The sequence below is a fragment of the Danio rerio genome, chromosome 18 (assembly GCF_049306965.1).
Source record: "Danio rerio strain Tuebingen ecotype United States chromosome 18, GRCz12tu, whole genome shotgun sequence".
In the NCBI taxonomy this organism is placed as follows: domain Eukaryota; kingdom Metazoa; phylum Chordata; class Actinopteri; order Cypriniformes; family Danionidae; genus Danio; species Danio rerio.
The window spans coordinates 16,925,001-16,944,088 of record NC_133193.1 but is presented as its reverse complement, the minus strand read 5'-3'; the positions used below and the strand labels follow the sequence as shown (position 1 = coordinate 16,944,088).

Below are 19,088 nucleotides of genomic sequence, written 5' to 3'. Positions count from 1 at the left end.
TAAGGTAAAAATGACAAAATAAGCTAAATGTATGATTTGGTCAGATTCCACTGCATATATATATATATACACACACACACACACACACACACACACACACACACACACACACACACACACACATACATATGAGCAATATCACACGAGTAGCAGTGCGATATGGCTGTATACCGTCACTGGGGGCACACACACATGCCACCAGTGATAATATACAGCCATATGACACTGCTACGAGTGTGATAATGTGTTTAAACATCAGTTTGACTGCATAATCACATAGAAAAAAGAAATTCAAACACAAGTATAAAAATCCTTTTGTATGAGGAACTATTTCCGCCATTCATTCACATCTGCAGCTGATGTCCGAACAGCAAGAACCGTTGCTACTTTGGGTTGTTTAACTTTTAAGACTTAGCAGCACATTTTTAAATTGAACACTTTTATGAAATAATTCCAACATATTGAAATTATTATATGTATTTGTATTTTTGTAAGACAATTGCAGTGCATTTTTTAAAATGTGTGCTGCTTTTGTAGTGAAGTTTGTAAATGTACGCATTTTGTCTATTACACAAATACACTACTTGACAAGTCTTTTCATTAATATTATTTGAAAGAGTAACAAAAAATAACTTGACTTCTAGTTGATCATTTGGAAAAGTTACATTCGGTATTGGGGCGTGCAAGAGATCTGCTGTGTAGATGGTAACAGTGAACAGTTTGAGGTATCAAGACATTTGGGCTGCCCATTACGTTACAAACCACAAAAGAGGGCAAATTCTTCAGCAGGATAGTGCTCCTACTTCAACCTCTACATCAAAGTTCCTGAAAGCAAAGACGTTCAAGCTGCTCCAGGATTGGCCAGCTCAGTCATCAGACATGAACATTATTGAGCATGTCTGGAGTAAGATGGAGGAGGAGGCATTGAAGATGAATCCAAAGAATCTTGATAAACTCTGGGAGTCCTGCGAGAATGCTGTCTTTACCATTCCAGATGACTTTATTAGTAAGCTATTTGAGTCATTGCAGAAATGTATTGATGCAGTCCTCCAAGCTCATGAGAGTTATACACAATATTAACATTTTCTACTGCACCATGACTTTATATTCTATACTGTAATATTTATGTACATTATATATGTTAAGTGACAAGACTTTTGTCTAAGCAAAGTTAAATCTTTCTGTCCTAATTAAATAATTATAAATCAAGGCATAATCATATTGTACTTTGGTCAGATAAGTGTAATCTAGCATAATCCAAATGATCAACTAGAAGTCAAGTTATTTTTTGTTGTTCCCAAAACTTGGATTGGTGACAAGACTTCTGTCAGGTAGTGTAGTTTGCTTTATTTAAATGTAATTCTTTTTATATCTTACCCTCACCATATACCTGTTCTTGTCCTCCAGAGGCGAGTTCTCAGCTGGATCTGGAAGGGGTTCCTGGTTTGGGTGCTCTGAGCACTGATGAAGCTGCCATGGCCGTCATTATGAGCTTACTGGAGACAGATGCCAACCTAGGTGAAGCCGTGAACTTTGACGAGATGCACTGGTCTCTCTGAACATACAGCCATCTTACCTGGAGCTTTTTCAAAAGAACCATCCAGTCATTTTCACAGGGCAGCAAGCCTTTGACAGTTATCTGACTTTTGTGTTTTTAATTTATTAGTGTTTTTAATGCATCTGGAAAAGCTGCGAGGCAGGTGATCTGAAGGCTGCTCCGGGTGAAGGGGTTTCTCTAAATACCTTAATCTGAGTTCCTTAAGCAACAGGACCAGGTTTTATATGGTCTGGTGTGCATTTCTTCAGCTCAGCTCTGAGGTCACTTCTACCCCGTTGGCATGAGCGAGAGACGTTCTTAATATGTTTTATGAAACATGCCTCAGCCAAGCCATAAGGCAAGAACCCAAATGCTCTGCTGTGAATCAGTGGAATGAGGATTTTAAAGCTGTTTCTTTAGTCAATCAACACTTGAACTGTTCATGGATGCTTTGAGGCATAGCTGGACTGTTTTTCTTTTTTATATATATATATGTATAAATGTCATGGGTTTCCTTTGGCAAGGGAACCCTTGTAGTTATTTTACCCTTTTAGAGCAGAAATCGTCTTGAATTTAATGTTTTATGATGAACGAGAGCGGAACAACAGGGAGGGTTTTTGATAAGCGCTTGTCAACCAGAATTACTTGAAAAGACTATGTGGAAAAATCTGAAAATTTGAGGATCACCGTTAGGCCTGACGTTTGTTTTGTTTTTCCTCTTTAGTCTTCAGACCTGTGTGTGTGAATGTGTGCTTTTCCCTCAGACCTTTGTCTGTCCTGCCAGACTGATCTGCTCTTGAAAAGGAGATATTTCTGAAGTTCACAGGGCCTGGGACAACATACTCGGTTGTTGCACCCAACATTGGCACTAAGTTTGGCTTAGAATTTGATCTGCTGAAGCGGTGTCTGGATGGAGATCAGCAACAGGTAAAATGGTGATCGAAACTCTGGACAAAGTTGTCCATTAATAAGGGCAGGGTCTCTCAGGGAACAATTCATTAAACACCTTTTCAAAATCATATTTTGGATTAGCCAAGTACCACTTTTTCTTGAGGACTTAAACATTGTTTAAGTTCAAAGGCAAAGACATGCTTATGTGATCAGCATTTATTAGGCAATTGTTGTTTTGGAATAAAAGCTGTGGATGAAAAAGAGACCGCTTAAGTTCTCTATGTCTCTGGATTTATTAGCTATGGGTTTGAGTAAAATATTAATGTTTATTTTATTGTATAAATTTCTGATAACAATTACTCATTTACAAATAAAACAAAGTCATTTTAGAGATTTTTAAGCCACATGTAGAGAATAACAAATGTTCAAAATATGCATATTTGTTGGTTGTTCCACCAACTGTTGATTTCTTAACTCTTCTGAATTTAAAACATTGAATATAAATATGTCAGAAAACCTCAAAAACACTGTTCCTGTATTTCATGCACAAAAATGGCTTTAAATGACATTATTTTAAATTAGGAAGTCATCAGTATTTACAGGATAAAACAAATGTTATATTTTACTCGAACACAGTCTTATGCACACCAGGATGGTTTTTGCTTGTGATTATTGCTGATGCTAAACGGTTTATGACTAAACAAAAGGTGTTGTGCAAAAAAAATGCAAAACAGCACACATAATGCATAATTCTTTGGTTTGAAGTTCAAAACTGGCCAATCAACGAGTTTTGTTTACATGCCTTCAACTGCTGAAGCTACAGTAAAACAACTTGGTGGCCCTCAAGTATAAAACGGTAGCTGAGCACAGAGGAATTACAGATCAAATAGGATTCAATGATGAATTTAATTTCACTGCATTTTATTTCATGATTTGTAACTTTCTCCTGCACACTTTTGACCAAGAGTTTGTGTGCTGCAGTGGAGGAGACTAAACAGAAGTAGAATAGCTTATGCTGAGTTCAAACTGCATGATTTTCTAAGTTGTCGTGTCACAGGTGATTTTACACTGCATGACTATATGAGCTAGTGATCAGTTGCTGCTATGTTTACACTGCAAGATAGATCAGCTACAGGGTTTCACACTGCATAACTTTACAATAGGATAATCACAGACAACTTCGTCTTGGTCCACAAAATACATCCCACAACCAAACAGGCGGGAAATGACATGGAAATAACGCCAGATCACGTAGTATATCTTTTGTCATTAACTGCTTGAGAAAAAGCCTTTAGTGGGGTAGATAATGTGCTTATTTTGCTCACCTGGCTTTTAAAAGAAATTGGCAACTTCTCTAGCAACTTTTTTTTTTTCGACTCGGTTGTGGTCTTGTTCAGATGAGATGTCAAACAGACACGGGTGCTCCTGCCAAATTTACACCTTTTCCTCTATTTCTTATATAAATATACTAAAAATAGGCGCTTTTAACTTGTTCCCAACCCCCCACTGGTCTGCAGATACCCATACTAGTGGATGCTGCTCTCTCATTGGCTGTAGATAATCGCCAATGTTTTTTTGTTTTTTTTATCAGAACACATTTTACACAGCATAATTTTGAATTGCGGACAGGTCCAGATATTTAGCATGTCAAATATCTCACAGGTGTCGATTTTCCCAGATGGTGTTTTTGATACTGCACTGATTTGCCTTTGATTTCAGGCAGTTGGCTACGATATCTCAAAACCTGTCGGCGAGTGAAAATCTGGGCTAAATTCATGCAGTCTGAACTCAGCACTAGGATAACAAGTGAAAAAGTGTAAAATTGCGCAGCACCACCTTGTGTACTGGAGTATTTCTGTTTTTCATTAAACGCCATCTAGTGTCAGGGAGTGATTTTGCGCGTTCACAGTCGTTTTGGTATGAATGGTGAAAATTGTCCTGGTGTAAGTTGTAAACTGATGATTTTCAGTTGGTCTCTAAATTTTTCTACCACAGCTGATTTTCAAAGACATGTTAAGTGGTAATGAATTGTTAAAAAATAATAATATAAAAAACGCTCATTGTTTAACAAAAACATGCTGTAAGTTTCAGAACACAAAACTTCCTAGTCAATCTTAAAACAGTTTTAAATGAAACCATGCTACCTAAATGGCTTGTGAAATATTTCTTCTCACAACTACACCATAGTGCAGCAGAAGACCCCACCGTCTGATTCATGCATGTGTCGTATTGTATATCTTGATGCAAACACAAGATTACTGGAGCCACAAAACAAGAGTGTTTCCTTTAAGGGGAACAACATGTTGTGCAAAACTGTGGAAAAGTGTCTTTGCATTGCCTTCCTTATCGCCTACTGTGTTTTTTGAATACTATGAATTCGGATGTGCTACTCGGCTCATGTAGGTCTGCTGTTTTTCTCTTACTATATAGTAGGGAAGTGTGTGATTTCAGGCGCACTGAGCTTGAAGACCATGATTATCTGGTGTTTTATTAGAGCAGGACAGTGTCATCAGAAACAGGTATGGACACCCATTTTATTTGAGGACTTTGGAGAACATTATAAAATACAATACATGGCAGTGCATTATCCCCTTTATCTCCTCTTCAAAAAAAAAACACAACTCACAATCACTTTAGAATAAAATATTAAAATAAAACTAAACAATAGAGTAATGAAATTCACACATTTGACTTGAAGAGATATAATACTAATTCATTCCTGATGGTGACCCACTTTTAAAAGTAGAGTTCACCCTAAAATGAACAATCTCTCATTATTTACTCACCCTCACGTCTTTCCAAACCTCTATGACATACGTCTCCAACTCAATTCCTGGAGGGCCGCATCTCTGCAGTTTGCTCCAACCCTGATCAACCACAGCAGATCCAACTAATGAAGGAGTTTGTGACTTTTGAACACTCGATTATTTGGATCAGTTGTGTTTTATTGGGCTGGAGCTAAACTGCAGAGCTGCGGCCCTCCAGGAATTGAGTTTGAGATCTATGAGTTTCTTACATTCAACACAAATGGAGAGCGCAGTTGCTTTTTCAAGCTATTAGGAAGACAAATCATTGGGGTTTGGAGCAACACGAGGTTGAGTGTTTTCATTAACATAATATCATGTTTTTACTATTTTAAATTGTATTAATCTTTGAATATATAAAACAAAAGGATGTCCACTGTAGTTTTTAGACTCTATTTTTAAATATGGCACCTCTTTTTGAGCAACTTTGCTGTTAAAATGAGAGGTTTGCTCTTAAACACCCTTTATTGTAATAATTCCCTATTTTTTATATTATAAATGAGGTCTTATTTGCATATGTTTGTACTTGGGATACTGATCCTTCTCTTTTTTCTTTCTTTCACTAATAAGTATTTGACACTAAATAATGCTTTCCAAAAGAGTCCGGGTAAATCTTCAGCTCAGTGATTTCACATTTCGGCATGGCTGTGTATCCACTTTTTGCACATCTTCTTCCAAACTTTTGCTTCCCTTGTTAGCGTTGACCTTTCATTCAGTCAGTCTGCATAGTGAACTGTGTTTCTGTGACGGTGCACACGTGCCACAGGAGACTCATGGCCTTGCCTGATGAAAACGACAGATTATACCAAAGCAAGTTGGCCACAGACAGATTTTTCAAGTTTCTCATAACGCTCAGCCGCCCTGTGTGCTGTCAGATGTGCTGTAATTCTGTGACTTTAGTCTGAGCTGCTTTTTTAAATGAAAAGATAAAATGTGTTCATATCATTGTCTACTCTGTCACATGCTGCCAAGAGCATACTTGAAGGGAGGAACCCACCTGCCCCAATCCAATTTAAGTCAAATACTGTTTTTGTTGTTAAAGTCTGGACCTTGAAGTCTTGCCATGATTCAGTGCTCATCCAAGGCTTAGCAAATGTACTAATTAGAGGTGTTTCCTTTGGGGATCAGTTCACCGCAAAATAAAAAATGACATTCATTCTCATGTTTGTTTGATTCCATTAGAAATGTGTTCTTTTTCCAAATGGAGATATTTTTAATAAAATCTGAGAGATTTCAGTTTCTTCATTCCTCCACTCTGCTGCTTCAAAATGCACATAATGAGATAAAAAATAATGATAAAGGAGAATGGAAATTTGTCATACACCTTTCAATTTTGAGATTTTTACCTTCAGGGGTCTGAAAATATTGCAGTGAAAATAATGCAATGAAATATTGTTTGGCTCAGTTTTTTCTTAAGTTGTTTACTTATTTGTGTCTGTAGATTACAATAATGTTTTAACCATTTTTTCTAAATGAGCTTTTTTCACCAAAACTCAACTTCAGCAGCACTTACAGATATCATCACAGTTTATTAAAGAGATTTACATTCAGAATTTGCTTATTATATGAAGAGTTCAGATGCAAAAACCTTTAAGTGCTGTAAAAGCCTTTTTATTTATTTTTTTTTGATAACACCTTTGTTTATGTTGAGTTATTTCACTTTAAAGACCATAAAAGAACTTAATCTTTGACTTAAAAATTATATTACCAAACATATACAATGGAGCCTGGTTTATTTTTTCTGGCTGCATGTAGTGTTTTGAATTATAAAAATGATCATATGATCACTGAACAATGTTTGAAGTATCCAAATTTATCATTGGTAGCTTAATCATTCTTGCTTTGAGCGTGAGAACCAATTAAGTTTATTTTTGTATGTCATATGGCAAATTTGAGCTCCTACAAGAGCTAAAAAGATGTGTTTCTACATGTCACATGGCGGGTTAGAGGTTGTAGAACCAATGGTTTTTGCCATCCAGCATCAAGCAGATATGATAGATTTAAGAAAATTAGTAAATTAAAAAATTGACACCATGTAGTTAAGACTCTACAGAAGACTTGATTTTTATTGGTTAGTTGCTTCAATGTCATCCACGCTCCCGGAGGACCACCAACAATACATTTTTTGGTTGTTTCCTTGGTCACACCCAATACACGTCTTTCAGTATCTGCTGATGATTTGAATCTGGTGTGTTTGGTTAAGCAGACATGGAAAATATGCAGAGCTGGTGGTCCTACAGGTATGTGGTTGAGAAATACTGAATTACTTGATTTATTAATTAGTTAATTTTTAAATGGGTCTTGAAATTACTTTAGTGTTTCTCAACCACGTTCCTGGAGGACAACCAACACTGCATGTTTTGGATGTCTCCTTTGTTTATCACACCCATTACATGTCTTTCAGTCTCTGCTTATGAGCTGACGATCTGAATCAGGTGTGTTTGATTAAGGAGATTGGAAAATGTGCAGAGCTGGTGGTCCTCTAGCAACGTGGTTGAGAAACACTGAATTACTTGATTATTAATTAAATAATTTTTAAATGAGTCTTGAGCTAAAGGAGACAGAAAAATCTTAGTTTTCATTGAACATATCTTCATTTGTTACACAGATGAGGTTTTGAACAACATGAGGATGAGTGAGTGAACAAGGACAGAATCTTGACTTTTCAAGAAAGATAAGTTAGCCAATCACAATTATGGCAATATGGCCAGTGTGGGGTTTTGATTGGACGGTTGTAGCCTTAAGCACAGGAACGACTGCTTCCTTCACCCCGATGTGCCATAAACTACAGGCTGGACCTAAAAGGAAGCAAGACAATGTGATTTTAATTTAGTTTTCCCCTTGTAAACATCACTGTCATTAATAAGGCAAGTGTCTGTCTGAATTGTTGTTCTGCAGTTGCACTTCACAGAATTCAGTTACTGTACTTAGGATACAACCATCGCTTTTTCTTCTGTCCTGATTTCATCCGTGTAGCCCAAGATGTTCTTAATTTTTTACATTGTTCCAGCAATGTTCATTCATTCATGCATGCCTTTTTCTGTTCCCTTTGCTTCTGTTCTTCTTTTGTTGTGGTTCTGTCAGGGATTTGGATAAAGGTTTTTGCCTTATGATACAAAGATTTGCTGTTCTCTTTCCCATTGTTTTCTGTCTGTCTTTGATTGTGTGATGGAGACTCTGAATCAGCATCTCAGCCACGCAGTAGCTTTGTTTGAATCTTTGAACAAGGAACTGAGGCTCTTGTCTGGTCTTTTGCTTCTATCCTTTTCCTCTTGTTAGTTATGAAACATTTGTATGCCGCCATCGCTGCTGTTGCTGCTGTAACTGGCCTGGTTAGTAGCAGAGAGTCTGTCTCTCCAAGCTGACCTTATGGTTAAAAAAGTCAATAAATAACATTAGTTTCCTTTACATTTGTGTCGTTGTGGGCTCGGAGATTCTTGGAAGGAATTTGATTTGATATTGAATTTAGGGTTTACTCAAAAGTGAACATTGTCTTTTTTTAATTGCCATCTGCTTGTTCCAAACCTGTTTGAGCTTCTTCATTCTGTCAAACACATACAAAAAAAAAAGATGGTTTAAATTTTTTTGCCACCAAAAGAGTTGAGAGTAACCATTCACTTCCATATATGAGGAACTCATACTGATTTGGAACAACTTAAGGGTGGGTAAACAATGAGTTATGTGCTATTTTGGGAAAAACTTTAATGTAAGCGTTTTTTTTTTTTTTTTTTTTTTTTTTTTTTTTTTTTAATTTCATAACAAAAACACTAAAATAAAGAAAATGAATGTTTCAACTGTAAAAATGCATCATTATTTCTCACAAACGTCCACACCATTGCTTTCAAAATGATTTAAAATTCACAGTTAAAACACAATACTAAAATGGTGATATTTCTGTTTTGTTGCATTCTATTAAAAACAAACTGATTTTATTTGGCGTTTAAACCAACCAAACATTTAGGCTAAGAGGGATAGTTAAAGTTTAACATTTTTGAGAAGTTAATGTTTTGTATTTTTATATTAATATGTAGTTAAATGTTTTAAATATTTTTACCAAAAGTGCCCCTAGATCCACAAATAAACATTAGTTGTAGAGATAATTTGACATTATTAAACTGTCATAAATGTTTTCATTCATTCATTATCCTTCAGCATAGTCTCTATTTCTGAGGTCGCCACAGTTAAATGAACTGCCAGCTATTTCAGCATATGTTTTACACAGTGGATGCCCTTTAGCTGCAACTCAGTACGGTGAAAAAAACATCCATACACACTCATTCTCACACACACACTCATGCATACGGCCAATTTAGTTTATTCAATTCACCTACAGCACATGTTTTTGGAATGTGAGGGAAACCATACCAACACAGGGAGAACAGGCAAACTCCACACAGAAACAGGATTTGAACCAGTGACCTTCTTGCTGTGAGGCAACAGTGCTAACCACTGAGCCACCATGCTACCATTAATGTTCTTGTTTCTGAAAAATAATAGAAGGTTTATCTTGGAGACGCAAAGTGTACCTCCAATCAACAAATCATCCTGCTTTCTGCATTTGATGATTAAATGCTGCATGAAATTGATAGTTCTTTTTTTATCCATTTCTCTGCTCCACATTCTGAGAATATTCACAAGCACCAAATGATTTTACTATTTGTTAACTGGGTCACCAGGAAGCTAACAAACAACCGACACACATTTTTTGGTACTTCAAAAGCAAAAGATGAAGCTGCAAGCATCCATTTATATAATCTTTTGCAAAGTGACTGCTGCTTGAGGAAACTCAACATTTCTTGGAACATTATCAACATTTTCTTGACATTATTTTTATACTTAAATAAACATTAGTGAAATGCTGCTGTGTAAGTTTCATAAATGAAATTATAAAAAGGAAACATATCAACAATCACATCCACACACACACACACAAATTGCTGCTTGTTCAAATGACTAATTTAACCGTTTATCTACCCCACCAAGAAAACAAATGTTTGGATTGCATTTCCTAACTCCTAATGTCGCTAGTTAACAGTCAATGCAGTTTTTTTTTTTTTTTTTTTCAGCACAACCCTTAATTTGTAAGAAATCAGCCTCTACCAAATAGTTGATATGTCGGTTTATGGTAAAGATACCGGATTTAATACATATACTATAAAAAATATGAAGTGTACGACAAATTTATTTTAATTTTTTTAAATCTAAATAAAACATTTCTAAATACTAAGTCATCTTTATTTTTTTAAAGTATGCCATAAAATATTTCAGATTCTCATTTAACATGCTTTTTTTTTTTGTTTGTTTGTTCAACCCAAATCAAATGTAGTAGTGCAACACAATTATGTTTGTTTGATTTTTTTTTTTTTGTAAACCAACATTGCTGTGTGTAAACCATTATTTAAAACAGTTATTCTCTAAATACCTTTAACAGTCGTTACTTAAAACAGTAAAAACATGGTCAACTATTTGGTAGAGGAGCAGTCAAGGGGTTAAAATGAGCTGTAAAAACACAATTATTTGCATTTTTTAGAGACAACTTAATTGCTTTATGAAAGTCCTCATAAATTTGTAACTTAATCGATTTGTTTTTGGACAACATGACTGAATTGTGTGTGGCATTTTTTTACAGTGTGGGTTATTTATAATTCCACTCGCACACACATTTGGATCTTTTATTTCTTCTCTTTTTTTCGGCTTACTCCATCAGGGGTGTATGTATGTATATAAATGAGAGTCTATGTATGTTTCCAGTGATGGGTTGCAGCTGGAAGGGCATTCGCTGTGTAAAACATATGCTGGATAAGTTGGCGGTTCATTCCACTGTGGCGAGCAACCCCAGATTAACAAAAGGACTAAGCTGGAAAGAAAATGAATGAATAAATAATATGAATTTCTGCATTTAGGCTGTATCTCAGAATTTTCATTTATTTGGGTAATTCTGAGTTTATTTCATGCTTTTCTGGTGTTTTGTTCTGTAGAATTCTGTTTATACCTTATTTCTATGATTTTTTTAGAATTCTGACTTTGAGTTTACATCTCATATTTCGAACTTTTTCAGAATCCTGAGTTTACAACTTGTATTTTTTTTTTTTAGAATACTCCGATTATATATCTCATAATTGTGATTGGGTTTTTTGTTGTTGCTGTTGTTGTTTTTGTTGTTTTCAGAATTCAGAGTTTACATCTCATATTTCTAACTTTATTCAAAATTCAGAGTTTACATTTTAGAGTTCATCATGAGTTATGTCCAGTATCTTAACACGTCATATTGTATACTCCAAAAATTACATTTGCTGTTTGTTCAAACTATTTTAAATAAGCTTAAAACAAATCAATTCTTGAGGGTTTTTTGTTTAATCCACTTAAATATGTTGCCCCAACACAAATCGATTGTGTGGAACCCAGCAGTTTCTTACAGTGTAATTTTAATCTTATTTTATCATTCATTTTCCTTTCAGCTCAGTCCCTTTAATAATCCGGGGTCGCCACAGCGGAATAAACCACCAACTTATCCAGCATATGTTGTACGCAGCTGATGCCCTTCCAGCTGTTACCCATCTCTGGGAAGCATCCGGATCCATACACACTCATTCACACTCATACACTATGATCAATTTAGCCTACCCAATTCACCTGTACCGCATGTCTTTGGACTGTGGGGGAAACAGGAGCACCTGGAGGAAACCCACGCAAACGCAGGGAGAACATGCAAACTCCATACAGAAACGCCAACTGACCCAGCCGAGGCTCGAACAGGCAACCTTCTTGCTGTGAGGCGACAGCACTACTGTACCTACTGCGCCACTGCATCGCCCAATTTATATTATCATTTAATCATTTTTCAATTTAATCTGAGTCCTTTAATTCATGACAATTTTCTGACATTTGTTTCTCTCCAAATCATGAAGAGAAGATTATTTCTAAACTAATTTCGAGAGGATCACATGCTTATTATTGACCATGGCTGGTCTCACATTAGAGAACATGATTCACCAATGGAAAGATTCCTAACTCACCATAACCAGAGTTTCTTACCTCAGTATCTTTCCCCTTTTCAGCCCAACTCCTCCTCCGTTTTTCCCTGAAAGGGTGGAACGGTGGGCGGCCCAGTGGTTAACAAAGACATGCAACACAAGTTAATTGACTGAACCAAATTGGCACCAGAGATGACCTCATAGTCAGCAGTATCTCTCCATATAAATCCCTAACTTGTCATTACCCATAAATAAGCAGTTCTTGAGACCTACCTGAGCTCAAACTCCCCTTTCACTATGCAAACGGAAGGGAGCCCCGGGCTCGAGGATCTTATGAATTTAGGGCTCTCTCCTGGGACTGCATGCCAAACTCACTTTATAATCAATCATCAGCTAAGTGCTAACTCTTGAAATTTAAACTTAAGTTCGAACATTAAATTTATATATAAATTAACAATTTAATTTCTCAAGCTTCGGAGTTTCGAGACTTTTTGCAATTCTAACCTCATTTCTCACAATTTTCAGTCTGTATCCCACAGAATTTTTTTCTCAATACTGCAATACAAAACTTCACAACTGAAAGAAGAAACATTGCAATATTTAGATAAAAGCAACAACCCAGCAAACATTTTTTGTTTTTTAAAAGATTTCTAATAGACATCTAAACATAGTCGTCTTGGTTTAAACAAGGTCAATGAAAATCTAGATGTCTAATAGGCCAAAACTAGACTAGTCATCAAATAAACAGAAATGAATGACTACATATAAAGTCTGTCTAATCAGACTATTTGATGATTAGTCTAGTTTTGGGCTGTTCTTAGATATAGATTTTCACTGACAGCCCAAGTTTAGCCTTGTTTTAGCCAAGCTGTCTACGTTTAGATGTCTATTAAACACAAAATGTATGCTGGGAAGTCTCCATGTCTGCTCGTGTATTTGAGAATGTGTGTGTTAATTACTTAGCCTAGTGTTTGTCTGTCGCCGGTTGCCCTCCTGTGGAGAGATTATTACTGTATTTAATTTCAGAGATGCAGAAGGGTCCGCGTAAGAATGATTAAGTGAGTGTAAAGTAAGCTGGGCTTTGCTATATATGTGTCTCTGTCATCCTGGACTTCACTGTGCTGGTGAAGATGGGACAAACTGCAACTTTGCCCTGCAGAAAAGGTGGAACGTACGTCACCGAGCTTTATGAATGGTTCAGGTAAGTCTGCAAACTAGAGTGATTGAAGCTGCGCTTTAGAAAACAATGGTACGTCATGTAATAGACCACACGATTATGGATTATGGATGATCTTTATTATTGGAAAGTCATTACGTACAGCTGTAAAATGGGTCAAGAACGGGTCATGCCGTTCTGAAGAGTTTTATTGTAGGCCATAAAATGCCAACCGTGACTGTATAACCATATAAACTCCATCTCTGAATAAGTAGGTCATCTGCTTATTTTCTGTCTTTGTTTATTTTGGTGACCTTTACTGTAGCCAGTTTTATTTTTATTCCTGGAATATTTACTGAAGTATGTGATAACTGTTTTAATTTTTTTTAATATTTTGTAATAGCTAGAAATAATTTTATAATGATGACAGAGCAAAACAAGTCCGAAATAAATGCAATATTATACAAATATTCTTTTTCAGAACAAATTTTTTTAAATTAATTTTTTTTCCATAAAACAAGAATAATTCTTATGATTATTACTATATTAAACATATTTTTAATATTAGTTATTTGTTAATAAACAAAATTTTTGTTACTTGTGACATTCTAAACTAAAATGTATAAATAACATTTCAATATTGGTAAAATTTAAAATAGTGTCTAAATTACTTTTATATTACATTATATGTGTTACATTATAGTAAAACAACACTAAATATGATATCAAGTGTATTGTTTTACTTTAGCAAATATCTAACTAAAAACTAATGTTAATTTAATACATTAGGTAAATATATTACTTATCAGTAAATTAATATTGCAGTAGTTTTAACTATTGTCAAACTTTTTGTCTGTCTTTTTCTGTGTGTGTCAGGAAGTTTCTGAATGAGTGTCCAAGTGGCCTGATCACCCTGCATGAGTTCAGACGGCACTTCTGCAATGGGACGGTAGGGAAGGAATCAGCAGAGTATGCAGAGCAGATCTTTCGAACACTCGATAACAATGGGGTATTTATTATACACATCATACATCTCATGTTTTATCATTGCATTTGCTAGACACTGAGACTGGTTAAAGAAGGAACAGAATAGAGTCATCAAGATCTGTACTCTCTTGAAAAAATACAAATATTCTTAATACTTTTTCCATTAGTTATTATAGGTCTACATTATCTATATCACACTCAATTTCTAGACATTTTTTAAAATTATTTTCTATAACCTAAAAGTAAATGAATCAGGGTTAATTAAATATTTATAAACTATTAAAGCCGTTTTACTACATGACAATACATTTAAGCCATGAAAATAAAATAACAAACTACACTAAAAAATACTGGGTTCCACAATTCCTTCAAGTTGTCCCAACACAAATCGGTTAAGTTAACTTAATAGTTATTTACAAATTTAAGTGGATTAAACATGAAAAACAATTAGGTTCTTCCCCAAAAAACTTAAGAATTGTGTTGCTTTGTTGAAGTTAACTTAATTGTTTTTACAAATTTAAGTGAACGGAACATAGAAAGTGCACAGTATACAGCTGTTATGAATTTAGAATACTTTGTGATGCTGCGATTAAATAAAGATTGTGTTGGTTCAACTCATAATAAATAAGTTGTTTAAAAAGCACAAGTAATTTTTGAGCGTAATTGTCGTAATGTAATAGTGTCTATTTTTCATTTAGTTTAACTCAAAAACTCACAAAAAATGTAGATACTAAAAAGTATTTAAATCAAATTTAATAACAATATATTTTTGAGAAAAACAAAAACAGCAAATCACTGTAATGAAAATATATATTTTAATATTTATTATCTATACTTTTTATTTATAACACATTATGTACATTACTATATTGTTAAAACCTCTGTCATATATTAGTATAATATGTGGCCTATGATTATATCTGAAACCTCTATAAAATGTCAAAATTATATATAAGAAATATTTCATGACACACTGTCTTTGAGTAATTACAATTTATACAAAATAATTAAATCTAAAGCAGTTTGTACTGCACTGAATATACACTGTTTTTATAAAATTTTTATAGTTTTATTTAATTTTTTGTTGATGTCACTGTAAATCAACCTTAGTGTTGATTAGTGTCAAGCCTATCTTAAGCTCTTTTAGCTAAATAAAAAGGGTAAACATGACTGTTACACGTACATTTGATTCTTACGTGGTTAAATTGCTAAAATTATTTATAAATCAATGTTTGCGATATGAACACTGACAGGATGGAGTTGTGGACTTCAGAGAATATGTGACCGCCATCAGCATGTTGATTGAGGGCTCGACGGTGGAAAAACTGCGCTGGTCCTTCAAACTTTACGACAAAGACAAAGACGGAGCCATTACACGATCAGAGATGCTGGAAATCATGCAGGTAAGCGACTTGAATGCCTCCATTGCTTTACTTCGATTCTATCTCGTTTTTATGTGGAGTTTTTTTGCTTCGCTGCGGGCTGCTCCGCAAGAGGGCGACATAAACCACAGTTTAATCTGATCTCAGGCGGTGTACAAGATGAGTGTTGCAGCATCACTCACCAAACCTGATCCCCTGACCGCTGAAGAGTGTACCAACAGGATTTTTGTACGACTGGACAAAGATAACAATGGTAACATGCTGTCATTTTGCTAAAAATAGAAGTATTATTTAAATTTTCATGTAGTGGCACTAGCATGAACTTGAATTCAGTCTATGGCGAAGTGTTTTAATAACACACTATGTTAATATTGTCTAGCTGTTTTCTTCACATACTGTATATAAATCTATGCAACATATTTAAAAAGAAATTGTTATTATATCCTCCAGAGACCCAAAGACATATTTTTTGTTTAATTTTTTCTGTGATTTCCTACATCCTTTGGGTTAAAAAAAATCTACTATTTAGAGTTTTTACATTTTGTTTTTATTTTTAATTTTACAGCATGTCCACTGTAGTGGTCCACACGACAATTTTTGTTTGAAACAACCACCACTCAGACAACAAAACTGTACAGGATATTGCTGTAAAGGGATATTAAGCCAATATTAATGTAACAAAAACCAAAACAAAAGCCATTTTTTTCTTTTGTATTGAAATTCCTGAAACAGTTTAGTCTAAAAGAGAGCCGAACTCAAAAAAAAAGAAAGTGATGTTAATCCAATACAATTTTAACATAAAAGCAGTTTAAAACTGATTGTCATTCTCTAATTGTTTCTATTTCTCTAATTGTCCGATTGTCAGACTCTAAATCAGAGTCTCCCTCAACTATTTTATAAGGAATTCTCTCTGCTTCAGTTCTGCCCCTACAACACACAGTCATTAATTACATTAAGATGTTCCTGGTGTCCACTATAAAGTGGACATTTTAAAAAAAAATTATATTTAGAAATACAAACAATTGAACAGCTTTAAAAGCTATATGTATTGTTCCTGACACTTTAATAAACAAATAAATATGTAATAATAATATTAGAAAAACATTTAAAAAGGTAAATTTTACATAACCCCTTTCCATCCCATAAAATGTGCTATTTTGTATGTCGGCCATTTTGGATGCGGTGTAAGAAGTGGTTTCTAGCATGCCAGCCAATCAAATGACACATCACTAGAAAGCCCAGGATGTCATCTGAACAGTACAACAGGACTTGACAGAGTAGATCAAAACATTCAAAGAAAATTTATGAAAACGCAATGTCCACTACAGAGGACACAAGAATATGGGCGAGGTCTCAGGAGAATATATATTAAAGAATAAGATCATTTACATATTTTTTTAATCACAAGAATTACAAATATGTACACACAGTTAAAGTTAAAATTATCAGCCATCCTGTGATTTTTATTTTTCTTAATTTTCTTTTCAAATATTTCCTTACAGACCAAAGGCATGCACTATATGTAAATTGGATGAGTGAATGAGTGTTTATGGGTGTTTCCCAATACTGGGTTGCATCTGGAAGGGCATCTGCTGTGTAAAACATATGCTGCAATATTTTCCAGGTCATTCCGATGTGGCAACCTCTGAAATAGTCTCTGTGGTGTAATAATTCAGAGGGCTAATAATTCTGACTTCAACTGTATATCTTTAAATTTTGCTGTTATTTCATAGTTCATTTATAGCCATATATCAGATTTCCATATAGGCTATAGGGTGGTTGCACTTCATTGCATTTAATTAGCAAGTACTTACAAAGTAAATGCAGGGAAAGTTTTTAGTTATTAATAATAAATTTATGTAAATGCCTAGTACATGTGAAACATTTCTGTTAACCAAAGTGCTACCACTATTCTGCTTAATCCTTGGGTATTAATAGCTTTTGCTTGTCATTAATAGATACTGGTATTTATTCATTAGTGACTATGATATACACCAACTACTAGTACTTGTTCTTTAGATAGACTATAATCTTTGTTTATATGATGTTACTTATTCATTAGATACTGGTACTTATTAGATATGTTTATGTACATTTTTATATAAGTTACAGTGGTAGAGAGAGCTCAGATGTGCTACAATGTAAAAAAACATTAAAACATTAAATAAACAAAAACAAACTGAAAAATATTATGATTCATAAATGTGAGAGCACATGTAGACACAAATTATAAGAATGTAAAAATAAAGAAACACACTACAAATGATGCAAAGGAATATGTTGAAGGATCACCAAAAAATGAAGAACTCGACTGCTTTCTGTTTATGGTCAGCATTGTTGACTGCGATCTGAGCTTGTTATTTGTCTATTTAAATGTTCTGATTTTATGGTTCCTTGTTGTTTATTTATTTTAGCCCGAATGTAAAATGAAATATTTTTAAAAAGAGTTAATTCACCCCTCAGATGTCCGCAGCACTGTAGACTCCAAACAGGATGCAGCTTTAGTCATCAATTTTTGGGTTTCCTCAACAGATTTTTGTTGTGGTCTGCAATATTTTTAGCGTGTTTCTGTATTTGCATGAGTTCTAGAATCTGTATGCATGTTGGTTGTCAAATTCAGGAAGACATTTTTTTTCATTTTTAATGATTGGCTCTCTTGGCCACTAGCAGTACATCTAATGAGTAAATGCTTTATTTTAAAAGAAATAGCTAGTATTAAAAAAAAAACACTAGTACATCTCATAGATGAATTGTTAAAGCTTGCTGTATGAGTGTGCTCATGTCATTGTTTTTTTTCTGTCTCTATAGCCATCATCAGTCAAGATGAGTTCATTGAAGGCGCACTGAATGACGAATGGATCAGAGAGATGCTGGAGTGTGATCCCAACACAGTGAAGATGGAGAGATCTCTTAAAGGCCACACAGTGCTGTAAAGCTGTGTGTCTGTCACACATTCTGCATGAATGAGGTCATGGCTGATGGCGCAGCATTGATTGTTGATGGCACTGTTAAGCTTCAAGATGAGAAGTTCAAGCATTATAGACCTAGTATATTTCAGTTGAGTTATAAACGTGGACTGGATAAACTGACACAATCAAATGACATTCTGCTTCTGATATTGTGATACATGTGTATTCATAGATATTTGATTTTCAGTATTTCAATTTATATGTTTTTTTTTATGATTGTGTGTGTGGTTTAAAAAAATCTACAGGTCATAAATATTCTTTATTACCATTAATCTAAATGTGCATTGTTTCCTAAATTATATCCTCTTCTCCTACTTCTTAGTCATTCATTCATTCATTTTCTTTTCGGCTTAGTCCCTTTATTAATCTGGGGTCACCACAGCGGAAT

General features: G+C 34.6%; 2 protein-coding genes across 7 annotated transcripts in view; both read left to right on the top strand.

Annotated features, from left to right (window-relative positions):
- Window positions 1-2,689, top strand: part of bmal2 (basic helix-loop-helix ARNT like 2) — a 47,663-nt gene extending 44,974 nt beyond the window's left edge. For 4 of the 5 annotated variants that reach the window (XR_012393799.1, XR_012393801.1, XM_073929553.1 and 1 more), the window contains one exon: window positions 1,408-2,689. Coding sequence is in view for 3 of the 5 variants with exons in the window: in XM_073929553.1 (XP_073785654.1) it covers window positions 1,408-1,559 (152 nt within the window). In the remaining 2 variants the exon portion in view is untranslated. 5 annotated transcript variants of the gene reach the window in all.
- A 10,632-nt stretch (window positions 2,690-13,321) lies between these two features.
- Window positions 13,322-19,014, top strand: si:ch211-245j22.3. Of its 2 annotated transcripts, none has more exons than XM_009293508.5 (5): window positions 13,322-13,407; window positions 14,243-14,371; window positions 15,603-15,752; window positions 15,879-15,984; window positions 18,540-19,014. In XM_009293508.5, the coding sequence occupies exons 1-5, from the start codon at window positions 13,399-13,401 to the stop codon at window positions 18,662-18,664; spliced, it is 519 nt and encodes a 172-aa protein (XP_009291783.1). In that variant the 5' UTR covers window positions 13,322-13,398; the 3' UTR covers window positions 18,665-19,014.
- The last annotated feature ends 74 nt before the right edge of the window (window positions 19,015-19,088 follow it).

Excerpts from the sequence above, each read along its gene's own strand:
- si:ch211-245j22.3 (XM_009293508.5), top strand. Across the intron at positions 15,753-15,878 it reads AGATGCTGGAAATCATGCAG|GCGGTGTACAAGATGAGTGT; the intron begins GTAAGCGACTTG and ends ATCTGATCTCAG. Across the intron at positions 15,985-18,539 it reads ACTGGACAAAGATAACAATG|CCATCATCAGTCAAGATGAG; the intron begins GTAACATGCTGT and ends CTGTCTCTATAG.